This window comes from Rhinatrema bivittatum, chromosome 1 (assembly GCF_901001135.1).
Source record: "Rhinatrema bivittatum chromosome 1, aRhiBiv1.1, whole genome shotgun sequence".
Taxonomy (NCBI): domain Eukaryota; kingdom Metazoa; phylum Chordata; class Amphibia; order Gymnophiona; family Rhinatrematidae; genus Rhinatrema; species Rhinatrema bivittatum.
Genome location: NC_042615.1, coordinates 239,883,892 through 239,896,480, shown reverse-complemented (window position 1 = coordinate 239,896,480; position 12,589 = coordinate 239,883,892). Strand labels below are relative to the sequence as shown.

Sequence of the window (12,589 nt, the reverse complement as noted above, 5' to 3'; positions counted from 1 at the left end):
CTGATAAGATTCATCCCAGGATACTAAGGGAGGTCAGAGATGTGCTGGCGGGTCCACTGCGTGACCTGTTCAATAGATCCCTAGAAACAGGAGTGGTGCTGAGCGATTGGAAAAGAGCGGTGGTGGTCCCGCTTCACAAGAATGGGAGCAGAGAGGAGGCTGGAAACTACAGGCCGGTTAGCCTCACCTCGGTGATGGGAAAAGTAATGGAGTTATTCCTGAAAGAAAGAATAGTGAACAATCTACAATCAGAAGAATTGCTGGACCAGAGGCAGCATGGATTCACCAGGGGAAGGTCCTGTCAGACAAATCTGATTTGACTTTTTTGATTGGGTGAATAGGGAATTAGATCGAGGAAGAGCGCTCGATGTCATCTACTTGGATTTCAGCAAAGCTTTTGATATGGTCCCACACAGGAGGCTTATGAATAAAATGAGAAGCTTAGGAGTGAGTGCCAAGGTGGAGGCCTAGATTGCAAACTGGTTGACGGACAGAAGACAATCTGTGATGGTAAATGGAACTTATTCTTAAGAGAGAGCGTTGTTAAGCGGAGTGATGCAAAGATCGATGTTGGGACCGGTCCTGTTCAATATCTTTGTGAGCGACATTGCGGGCGCGATAGAAGCTAAGGTTAGTCTTTTTGCGGATGATACTAAAATCTGCAACAGAGTGGACACGCCAGAAGGAGTGGAGAGAATGAGACAGGATTTAAGGAAGCTGGAAGAGTGGTTGAAGATATGGCAGTTAAGGTTCAATGCCAAGAAGTGCAGAGTCATGCATATGGGGTGTGGAAATCCAAAAGAACTGTATTTGATGGGGGAGAAGGGCTGATGTGCACGGAGCAGGAGAGAGACCTTGGGGTGATAGTGTCTAACAATCTAAAGTTAGACAAACAATGTGACAAGGCGATAGCTAAAGCCAGAAGAATTCTGGGCTACATAGAGAGAAAGAAAGTGATGATCCCCTTGTACAGGGCCTTGGTGAGGCCTCACCTGGAGTACTGTGTTCAGGTTCTGGAGACCGTATCTCCAAAGGGACAGAGACAGGATGGAGGCGGTCCAGAGAAGGGCGACCAAAAAGGTGGATGGTCTTCATAAAATGACTTATGAGGAGAGATTGAAGAACCTAAATATGGATACCCTGGAGGAGAGGAGGTGCATGGGTGATATGATACAGACTTTTAGATACTTGAAAGGTTTTAATGATCCATGGTCAACAACAAACCTTTTACGTTGGGAAAAAAAAATCAGAAGAACTAGGGGTCACGATTTGAAACTCCATGGAGGAAGACTCAGAACCAATGTCAGGAAGTATTTCTTCACGGAGAGGGTGGTAGATGCCTGGAATGCCCTTCTGGAGGAAGTGAAGACTAAAACTGTGAAGGATTTCAAAGGGGCATGGGATAAACACTGTGGACCCATAAAGGCTAGAGGATGGGAATGAAGAGAAGAGCCATGGGGGTGGCTTACTGGAATGGAGGCTACTACCTGGTGATTACTACCCTTACTCTGTAAGCCTTCACACGGTTAATGCAACTCCAACATTGCTCTTTGCTTCAATGGCAAGGGGAAATGTGGAAAAGAGGATTTGCATTTAGACAACCACCACCAAGGACTGAACTTCACAATCTGGGTAAACAAATAAGCATGGGGGTAGCTTGCTTATTACAGCCGCTACTACCCTAAACCAATTAAGCCTGATACATCACTTTGAATGCGTTTACAGCATTGCTCTCTGCTTAAACGGCAGGGATAAATGTGGAAAAGAAGATTTACATTCAGACAACATCCAACAAGGCATTGATGCGGCGGTTACTACCCTTAACCATTAAGCCTTATGATCACCTTTGATGCAACTCCAACATTACTCTCTGCATCAATGGCAGGGGATGGCAGGAAATTTGAATCAAACAATTGCCAACAAGGGCCCTGAACTTAGTGGTTGGTGAAACAGATAAGTTTGGGAAAATAAGTGTGGGAGCTTGCTGGGCAGACTGGATGGGCCGATTGGTCTTTTTCTGCTGTCAATTCTATGTTTCTATCCTTAAGGGCAGAGCCCTCCTTCCACAGGATTAGTGGTCCTCCTAGTGACAGTACAAATTAGTGCATTCCTTTGAGGAAATTTCCTGAGTCAGAAAGGGAAATAGCCAGCACTCTTACCTCCTTTAAAAGTTTAACTCAAGGGCATCCCATTATAGAGATTAAATCCTTACCTAAGGAAATCATTCAAAGCATTCTTAAGGACTGTAAAACTATGGGAGAAAGTTCTTTATGGAGCAACCAGATCAAAGCTGAATTATTCTATTCTTTAGAGGAATATTCTTCCTCCTTTGACCCTCCTTCACTACCACTTCCCCTTAAAATCTTAAGGTCCACAAGTGACAGATCTGAAAACACAGGGCTTTCTCCCCTTCTTTTGTTCTGGATTCCCAGAAGGAATTCCTAAGTAAGGGGTCTCATAAGAGAAACCTGGAGCTGCACTCTGTCCTACTGAAAAGGGGCTGATGCAAACACTTCACAAACTCCATGGGAATAGAGACGTATAAAGAGGAAAGAAAGGAAAATTGGTTCTTACCTGCTAATTTTCATTCCTGTAGTACCATGTATCAGTCCAGACAGTGGGTTGAGCCTCCTGTCTAGCAGATGGAGACAGACAAAAACTGAAAGGGTATCCTATATCAGGACAGAGCCTACCCTGCATCCCTTCAGTATAAACATTATCAAAGCAGATAAATATAAATATAACCAATTGAAGATCAAGCAAGCAACAAGGAACTGATAATTCGAACAATTTGAACCATTCGAAAACTCTGTTTATAAACGCTCTTACATATATATCCATATTCATCTAGGAGATGCTTCCGGTGCCTTAAAATTATGGTAGGAAGTCGAGGCATCCAATAACTGCAAAGAAACTGCAAAGAAACTGCAAAGAAAAGAACTTCGAGCGGACGTAGAAATTAAAAACTCTCCTGTTCAACCATGCTTACACAGAATAACTCCTTCCACTCCCCCTCGCAGTCCCCTTTCAGGTAACCTCCTTATTAAGGAGACTTTCATTGTAAATTGTTTTGGTTATTACCTTCTTGTTCTCCTATCCTTCCTACTGCCTTTCTGTTCTTCCCCCCGCCCAGTTACATTCCCCTGTTGCAATGTATTTTCCAATCTTTCAGTTACTATGTGAACCGGTATGATGTCCCCACAAATACCGGTATATAAAAGTTTCTAAATAAAAATAAAATAAACGTAGCAGTCAGTACACAGGAGGGAGTCTGGACCGATTCGTGGTACTACAGGAATGAAAATTAGCAGGTAAGAATCAATTTTCCTTTCCCTGTACATACCATGATCAGTCCAGACAGTGGGATGTACCAAAGTTTCCCTAAACAGGGTGGGACCAAGACAGTCCCGCTCGAAGAACTTGCCTTCCGAAGGAGCCAAAAACTGGCACCTGCACATCAAGGTGATAATGACGAGCAAAAGTGTGCAGACACTTCCAAGTAGCTTCTCTGAAAATATCCTGCGGAGAAACCAACTGACTCTCTGCCCAAGAAGTAGCCTTTGAACGCAAAGAATGGGCCTTTAAGCCCTCCGGAACCGCCTGGCCCCGACAGATATATGCCGACGCAATCGCCTCCTTTAGCCAGTGAGCAATTGTAGACTTAAAAGCCTTGTTCCCTCTATCTGGGCCACTCCATAAGACAAATAGATGATCAGAGACCTGAAACTCGTTTGTAATCTGCAAGTATTGCAGCAGTACTCGCTTCACATCAAGGCGCCACAGGTGTGTTCGCAATGTCCTCAGGAGAGAAAGCAGGAAGTTCAACAGACTGACATGAAAGGAAGACACAACCTTCAGTAAGAACGACGGTACCATCTTAAGGGAGATCCCTGAATCAGAAAAATGGAGAAAGGGCTCCCTACAAGACAACGCTTGGAGCTCTGACACCCTCCTGGCGGAGAAGATAGACACGAGAAAAACTGCCTTAAGAGTTAGATCGTTAAGCGTGGCCCGCCGGAGGTGTTCAAAGGGTGCCTCGCAAAGGACCCGAAGCACTAAGTTAAGGCTCCACAAAGGACAAGTAGGTTGGACCGGCAGATTCAAATGTTTGGCCCCCTTGAGGAACTGAACGATATCCAGATGAGCCGCCACAGAGTAACCATCGATAGTGCCTAAGAGGAACCCAAGAGCGGAGACCTGTACCTGTAAAGAGCTGAAAGACAGCCCCTTGTAAAAGCCATTCTGGAGAAAGGAGAGGACTTGGGAGACTGGAGCCTTGCGTGCAGACACTCCGGACTCAGCACACACAGGCTCAAAAACTCTCCAAACCCGGACGTAAGCAAGAGATAGAGGGCTTACGGGCACGCAACAGAGTGGATATAACCTCTTTACATCCCTTCTTTCTTAGTTGCCGCCGTTCAAAAGCCAGGCCGCTAGACAGAAGCGATCCATCAGATCAAGAAATACTGGACCCTGTTGGGAGAAGGTGTGGCAGATAGCCGAGACAGAGGATCGTCCGTCGTAAGGTTCACCAGATCAGCGAACCACAGCCTACGGGGCCACGAGAATGACGGGTCCCCGATGAAGTTCTATTCTCCTGAGTACTTTTCCCACCAGAGGCCAAGGAGGGAAGACACACAGGAGAACGTTGTGAGGTCAGGGAAGAACCAGGGCATCCACTCCATCGGAGCAGTGCTCCCTTCTGCAGCTGAAGAATCTGGGAGCTTTTGCATTGTTCAGAGTAGCCATCAGGTCCAAGTGTGGGGGACCCCCACCTGTGGACGATCAACTCCATTGCTCTGACCGAGACTCCCACTCTCTGGGATCCAGTCGCTGCCGACTGAGGAAATTGGCTTGAACATTTTCCTTCCCCGCAATGTGGGAAGCTGCTAAGTGATCAAGGTGACAATCCGTCCAGGTGAACAGCTTGCTGGCCTCCAGAGCCACCAGGTGACTTCTGGTGCCCCCCTGCCGATTGATATAAGCTACCATGGTGGCATTGTCCGAGAGTACCTGCACCGCCTTGCGACGGATCAGAGGAAGAAAAACCTTGAATGCCAGACAGACCTCTCTGGCCTCCAGGTGACTGATGTGCCAGCGGGATTGGACAGGGGACCAGTATCCCTGCATAGACTGAGTTTGACACACAGCTCCCCAGCCGGAGAGGCTGGCGTCCGTTGTAACAATGATCCTCTGAGGAGTCTGTAAGGGCATCCCCTTCAGGAGGTGAGTGAGCAAGAGCCACCATTGCATTTCGGCGATGGTAGAATCAGAGAGTGGGAGGGACATCCGAAACTGCTCCGACACCGGCTTCCATCGGGACAGCAAAGCTTTCTGTAATGGACGCATATGCGCAAAAGCCCAAGGAGCCAGATCGATAGTGGAAGCCATGGACCCCAGGACCTGAAGCAGGCTGTGGGTAGAGAGCGCAAATTGCACACTTGATCCACAAGTTTGAGTGCCCGAGAGGCCGGCAGAAAGACCTTGCCGGCCCGGGTGTTGTAGCGTGCTCCCAGGAATTCCAGGACCTGGGAGGGCTGTAGACTGCTGTTGGAAAAGTTGACTATCCACCCAAGGGAAGATAGGAAGGCCAAGACTGTCGACCACCAACCGGCAGAGTGTCGCCGACTTAGCTCAGATGAGCCAATTGTCCAGGACTCCTTCCCGCTGGAGAGCGGCCTCCACCACCACCATGACTTTAATAAAGGTGTGTGGCGCACTGGCGAGGCCGAACTGGAGCGCCTGGAATTGGAAGTGTTGTCCCAGAATATGGAACTGGAGATACTTCTGATGGTCACGGTGTATCGGATGTGCAGGTAAGCCTCCAATAAGTCGAGTGAAGCTAGATATTCACCTGAGCGAACTGCCATCATCACCGCCTTCAGGGTCTTCATTTAAAAATGGGGAACCTTGAGAGCCCGGTTGATTCGCATGAGATCCAGGATTGGACGGAACGAACCATACTTTTTGGGAACGACGAAGTAGATGGAATACTGGCCAGACCCTTGATCCTCCACCGGGACTGGAACTATGGCACCGAGCTCCTGTAGCCTGCCAAGAGTCTGGTCGATCGCTGGCTGCTTCCAGCTTCCGCAAGGAGAGATTAGGTGAAGATCCAGAAGGTCCCGAGCAAATTCTAATGCGTAACCTCTCTCTAGCACCTCTACGACCCACTGATCTGTCATAATCTTGACCCATTCCTCGAGAAATAGGGACAGACATCCACCTAAGTTTGGAACGGAGGAATGGGCCGGCCGTATCTCACTGTGAAGAGGACTTTGTGGTCGAGTGCTGTGGGTTGGCATACCAGAAGGGACGACGGCCAAAAAGGAACGAGACCAGGACTGGGATCTGGAGGAGGTACCTCTAGGAAAGGATCCCCGCGCTCTGCTATTACACCGACGCTGACCTCTAAAGTGAGAGCCCCAAGGAAAGAAAGATCTAGACTGCTTTGGGTGGTCCTCCGGCAGCTTATGAATCTTGTTCTCTCCCAAGGATTTAATAAGCTGTTCAAGGTCCACACCAAAAAGCAACTTACCTTTGAAGGGGAGCGTGCCTAACTGCGACTTGGAGGAGGAATCCGCAGCCCAATTGCGGAGCCCGAGGCGGCATCTGGCTGATACTGCAGAAACCACAGCCCTGGCCTGCACTCGTAGCAAATCGTAAAGGGCATCAGCCCCATTCGCCACTGCCGCCTCTAGCTTTTCTGCCTGCTCCGCCTCTGCAGACGGGAGGTCTTGGGTGCTGAGCAATTGTTGAACCTACCTGAGGCTTGCCCGCTGCATGAGACTACTGCAGATTGTCACCCAAACTCCTAAAACCAAGACCTCAAAGATGCGCTTAAGATAAAGCTCGAGCTTGCAGTCCTGAACATCCTTCAACGTTGTGGCTCCCACCACCAGGATGGTGGTGTGTTTGGTAACAGCGGAGATGGAGGAATCCACTTTGGGAAGTTTAAGCATCTCTAGACAGTCATCAGGAAGGGGATAGAGCTTGCCCATTGCCTTACCCACTCGGACCCCCACCTCGGGAGACTCCCATTCCCCAAGGAGCAGCAGCAGCTTGTGCATAGGATGGAATGGGAACATACGTGGAGGTGTCCTAAGTCCCGCCAAGACCGGGTCCACGTTAGCTGGCAACGAGGCTGTAACCGTATCCTCAGGTGGCACCTCAATCCCCAGCTTCTGCAAAATAAAGGGAATGAGTGGGTCCAGCTCTTCCCTTTGAAACAAACGGAACGCTCGGAGGTCGTCACCCTCGAGTGGAGGACCTGGGAACAGCAAATCAGGATCTTGGTCAGGATCAGGGACCTTGGATGGCTAAGGGGGGGTCCGGGGTGGGGAACCCCAGCACCACCCTTACCCTGATGGAACCCTGCCCATCTGGTACCGCAGGAGGCTGCGGAGTGGGCATCTGAGGGATTTTAGCGGGGGCACCTGGAGGGGGGTCATCCTCTTCCTGCAGGCTAGCCAGATAAGATTTGTGCATTAAAAGCACAAAATCTGTAGAAAAACGAGGCCTAGACTTCCCGGGAAGCAGGGGAGAGGGAGTATCAGGGATCTCCTCTGGGGAATGCACTTGACTTAAATCGGGGGGAGAAATATGCGAATCAGGCTCCCCTTCTTCCTGCAGCCCCGATTCAGAAGAGAAACTGACTCCCAAAATGGCCGCCATTCCCACAGTTTGCCGTGCAGGGAATGGCCTGGCTATGCAGTGAGCCCAACCGGGGGTCGCTGGTCTCGTTGCTGCCGCGGAGGAGCCCTCCCTACCCAGCAGGCACCCGGAGCAAAGCCCATCGCGGGAGAGCCGCGAGGCAGGCTCCCCACAGGCTAGGCACACATTTGAACGCAGCATGATCAAAGAACAGAGTCGCCGGAGACAAACAGCTGAGCTGTGCTGCCCTGGTGAGCGAATGCAGGTGAACGAACCCTGCTAGCTACCGTCCCTGAAACAAAACAGGGGTAAGAGTAAGGCTGCCTTGTTCTCAAGTTAATTTTTTTTTTTTTTTTTTTTTAGTGATTGCAGGGGAAATGAGCTTCCCTGCCAGGAGACCCAGGGAATGAAACGTCTCAGGTTCAAGGCAGCCAGGGGGGGGGGGGGGGGGGGGGGGGGGGGGAGTGACTGGACCACCAGTATCACCCAAACAATCAGGTCACCGGGAAAGGGAGCCTAGGCCGAGTAATCAAGGGGCAAGCCCCCCTAGGCCCCCCGAAGAGCGAGGAGATATCTCCGTGCAAGTAAACAGATTCCTGAGTTTTTTTTGTTTTTTTTTAATTTTGCAATGGTAGATAATACTTGCATGATCTTGCCAAAACTATGACAGAAAATCCCCACAGGGAAATAGGAAGAAAGGGAACCGCAGGTTCAGCTGCTTGCATCTGCTGGAGACAGACAAATACAGAAGGGATGCAGGGTAGGCTCTGTCCTGATATAGGATACCCTTTCAGTTTTTTTGTCTGTCTCCATCTGCTGGACAGGAGGCTCAATCCACTGTCTGGACTGATCTGGGTATGTATAGGGAAATGGGAGCTGTTCCTCTTGGAACTCCACCCAGAGGAGCTGTGGACCAGATGACTGCAACATCCAAGTCCACTGGAATCAAAGTAGAAGGCCCCTTCTCTGATCTACTCCTTCTCATGGTTCCAAGCATGCCAGTGGGAATGATCTGCAGATGAACCCGCTGATACAGCCCTCCTAAGGCAGATGACTTCACATTCTATCCTCTCTCCTTCTCTGTGCCAAAGATTTACAGAGGCTCCCCCCTCCCAGTGCCAGACCATGCAATCCACATGCACTGCAAACTATTGAGCGTTTCCTGCACTCCCAAAAAGATGCCATCACTTCTTTGCTTATCTCTCCTGTCTCAGCCTAATCAGCTTTAACAAGGAACATCCAGGCATAGACACAGGGCTCAGCAGAAGGGAATAAAAATCAGAGAAGGGTGCCTTAGTCTTAAGGGGAGGAGAGACTGTGGAAGAGGAGAGAAGAATGTGGAGAGGAGGAGCAGGGTAATTTCAACAAGTATAGCTGGGAAAAATCCTTATTCCAACTGTAAGCCCCCAGCCCACTTGCTGTGCTCAAGCAAGGGAGTGAGTACAAGACTTTCACTTCAGGAAATGCCATCCAAATTTATATCTTCTTCACCAGGCCTCAGCTCACAACATGGGCTGTTTGCCTGTAGTCTGCTGGAGACAGAATACTGGAGGATGTCAGCACATCTGTTAGTGTGTCTCCATCTGCTAGTTGGGAGGCATAATCTTTGTGTCTGGACTAGTCTGGCTGAAGAGGAAATCTGAATTTATTTTGATGGGCAGAAGCCAGGACAGTAAGAACACACCTCAATAAGCAGATTTTAACAAATAATTTTTTATTTGCTGTAGAAATGAACTAGATCTCTAAATACTTATGCCACCATGCATCAGCAAATCCTTAAAAGACATTTCCCAAGAATCTCCCCTCTTCTCAAACAGCATTTATTTTTATTGGCAGCACTCCATGCTCCTCCTCCCTATTGTAGCTTGTGTGCTGTGTAGCACTGCACTTCTGCATCTGCACAGAGCTACAGAGTGATTCGGGGGTGGAAGGCTGCTTTGAACACAGCTTCATAATCAGCAGCACTGGACAGCCAACTCTTTGGCAATAGTTTTTTTTTTTTTTTTTTGGGGGGGGGGGGGGGGGGGGTTCATGGAGGAACTCAAAACACTGCAGCACTGACTGGATGGGACAGCAGGCCCTAGCTGGTTGTGGGAGCGGGTGGGGTTTGAAACACCCCTTCTGCAACACTAGAAGGCAAATGCTTTCACTGGTGAGGGCATAATGGGAAACAGCACCTCTTCAGCCTGCACTGACTTCCAGCAATGATGGGAGGTCATTGCTGGATATAAAATTAGGGTGTAAATCTGTTTAAACTGATTTTCACCTTTGGAAAAATCCCAGAATTTACTGGTGAAAAATCTGTTTAAATTGAAAATGAAGGAGCCTAGGCATAGGTTATGCTGTCTATGCTAGAAACAGCAACTTGTGTGTGAGATATACAGTACTTCTTCCTAAATATATATATATATATATATATATATATATACAGCCATATTTAAATTCTACCTGGTACGCATCATGTCTCTAAAATCTTCCCCTGGGGGCCAGTCCTTAAGTTTCAACACCATTGGATCACCTTCTTTTGACTTAAGCCGACCTAACAAAAAAAACCCCAAACAAGTTAATTGATCCACACAGCTGCATACATATGAAGAAAGCCACAGCCAAAATTAAACATGCATATAAACAGCCTTGTAAGATACCCACACTTGCTTGCCAGAAAAACATTTTAGAAAAAGCAAGCATTCTAGACTGATAACTTTTAAAGTGACTATTTCCTTTCACAAGGTCTTCAACAGTAGAACACATGAATTTTTCCACCATATGTTACAAACACCTAACCAGGTGTCTTGGTGTGAAGTTTCAGCTCCTTAATTTACAAACACAAATCACAGATAGGGACAAATGCATACAGATACATACTTGGAATATCTTCAAATCCTTCCCAGAAGTCTCCCACAGTTGCTCCAGTGATGATACCATTGGTTCTGCAGTTAACCAAATCTGCTTCCTGATCCCCAAACTCTCTTCGGAAGGACTCCGGCCTCCAGATCTCTGAATTTAATTTGTGATGCACTCCAGACACCATGACGGGCTGCCAGAAAGCACAGCACAAGCCATTACCTAAAGCAGCTTCTTAAAGGACAAGCAACAGCAGTCCTGGCCATTCAAGAAGGACTAATGCAAAGTTTATAAAAATTTTGAAGCTATGGAGGACACATCCATTTATTAAAACATTTAGGAAAAAGCTACCATAACTAATGTGAAATTTAGTCTTACTTCCTAATTTCCTATCCTTGAGTCCTGCCAGACAAATTCATACACCAGGGTTTATGCTCTCCTACCAGCAAATGGAGACAGAAAATGTTTGCTGACATCTCTCTCTATAGGATCCCAAGCTAACATCAGCTTCCCAGTATTCTTATATCAAGCAGAACAAATTCTCCTTACTTTCCCCAGCTTTCAGGGGGCTTCTAGGAGATAAACCCTAACCCTTCCCAACTTTGGGAACTGGTAACCAAGGAAGCCCAACAAGGTTAGAGCTAATCATGAAAACTTGATTTATTCCTCATCTCAGATAAGACTTGGAAAGAATTTCAGTATGTAGTGAAAAATTGTGGTTGACTGCAGTCCAGGAAGGTCTTTGACTGGTTCGACAGGACTCAAGGAAAGGAAGTTAGCAGGTAAGACTAAATTTCACCTTCCTTTTCATCCAGCCAGATCAGTCCAGATGCCTGAGAAGTACCCAAGCCATTCCTCACTGGGCAGGAGACTGCCAAGCCTACTTTCATAATGCCTGTGCCAAACACAGCTTTCTCTTTAGCTTGTCAGCTAAGCAGTAATGTTTAGTGAAAGAATGCAACAATGTCCAAGTAGCCTCCTTCCAAATCTTTGTCTGAGAACCCAATGTTTATCTGAGAACCCAGAGTAGACCACCTCTGACCATGAGGTGGTCTACTCTTGCCTTCTGGGAAGTGACACCCCTTTGACAAACAATGGTGCATTGATCATTTCCTTAATATACCATTCTATCGAGTCCTTCAAAGCTGCTTCCCCTTTTTATTGCTTACTGTACAGGACAAATAAAACAGTTCAGCCTTCAAATATTGCAGTAGGATTCTGCAAACATCCAGTCAATGGCGTTAATCTTCTGATAAGGACGCCTTCCTAAAAGGAAGAAAAAACATTAGATCGACACTGCCTCATCTGCAAACTGTTGTACTTTGGACACTGAAGCGTGGGCCCTTGGTCGCTGTATGAGATGACACCTCCCACAGGGCGGAGTCCTGTGGGGACTTGCAGCGATAGGCTAGCTCTAGGCAGAGATGGACACAGAGATATATCTTTATTGTACTGCAACATAGATGGTAACCCGAGGATCGGGTGAGGATTCCAGCTAGGAGAGGAGACCCAGATGATAAGGTTCAGTCTGTATGTAGCAGATTGGAATGGCAGTTCTACAGACTCACCAGGCCCACAGTGCAGGGTAGATCAGGAGTCTATGGAGAGAGAGATGAGACAAGCAAAGACAGAACTGGAGCGGCAGTACTCACTCTGATGCTGGTATTTGTAGTAGGAGAGAGCCCCGAGGAGCGGAGGTCTCGGACGAGCAAGGACCCGAGGAGCAGGGACCGTAGGTGTCCTGGTAATAGACAGGCAACCCCGAAGGGTAAATAGGAGCAAGGCAAGGCCCCCAGTGGAGCAGGTACTTAAGTCATCCTGGAGCGAGAATACACAGAGCGGAGGCATCTGGTAATGAGGAGCGATCAGCATGGAAGATTCCTTGCTAACTTGTAGCTGGAATTGTGAATTGGGTTTAAATATCCTGAGCTTGTGACGTCATGCAGTGGGGATGCCCCCGAGGTTCCCGCCATGACGCACGTAAAGGACGGGGCTGCGCAAGCGTGCCCTAGGTAATTCTGGGAGAAAGATGGCGAACGCAATCACTCATGACAGTCTGGGGAAGCCGGAGGGGTCGGCGTAGAGAAGCAGA

General features: G+C 48.1%; 1 protein-coding gene across 4 annotated transcripts in view; it reads right to left on the bottom strand.

Moving 5' to 3' along the window:
* The window catches only part of KDM3A (lysine demethylase 3A), a 546,931-nt gene that overhangs the window by 119,969 nt on the left and 414,373 nt on the right, over window positions 1-12,589 (bottom strand). For all 4 annotated transcript variants that reach the window (XM_029592841.1, XM_029592851.1, XM_029592832.1 and 1 more), the window contains 2 exons: window positions 10,519-10,690; window positions 10,102-10,192 (listed from right to left, as the gene is read on the bottom strand). In XM_029592841.1, coding sequence (XP_029448701.1) covers window positions 10,102-10,192; window positions 10,519-10,690 — 263 coding nt within the window. The remainder of the gene's footprint in view (window positions 1-10,101; window positions 10,193-10,518; window positions 10,691-12,589) is intronic.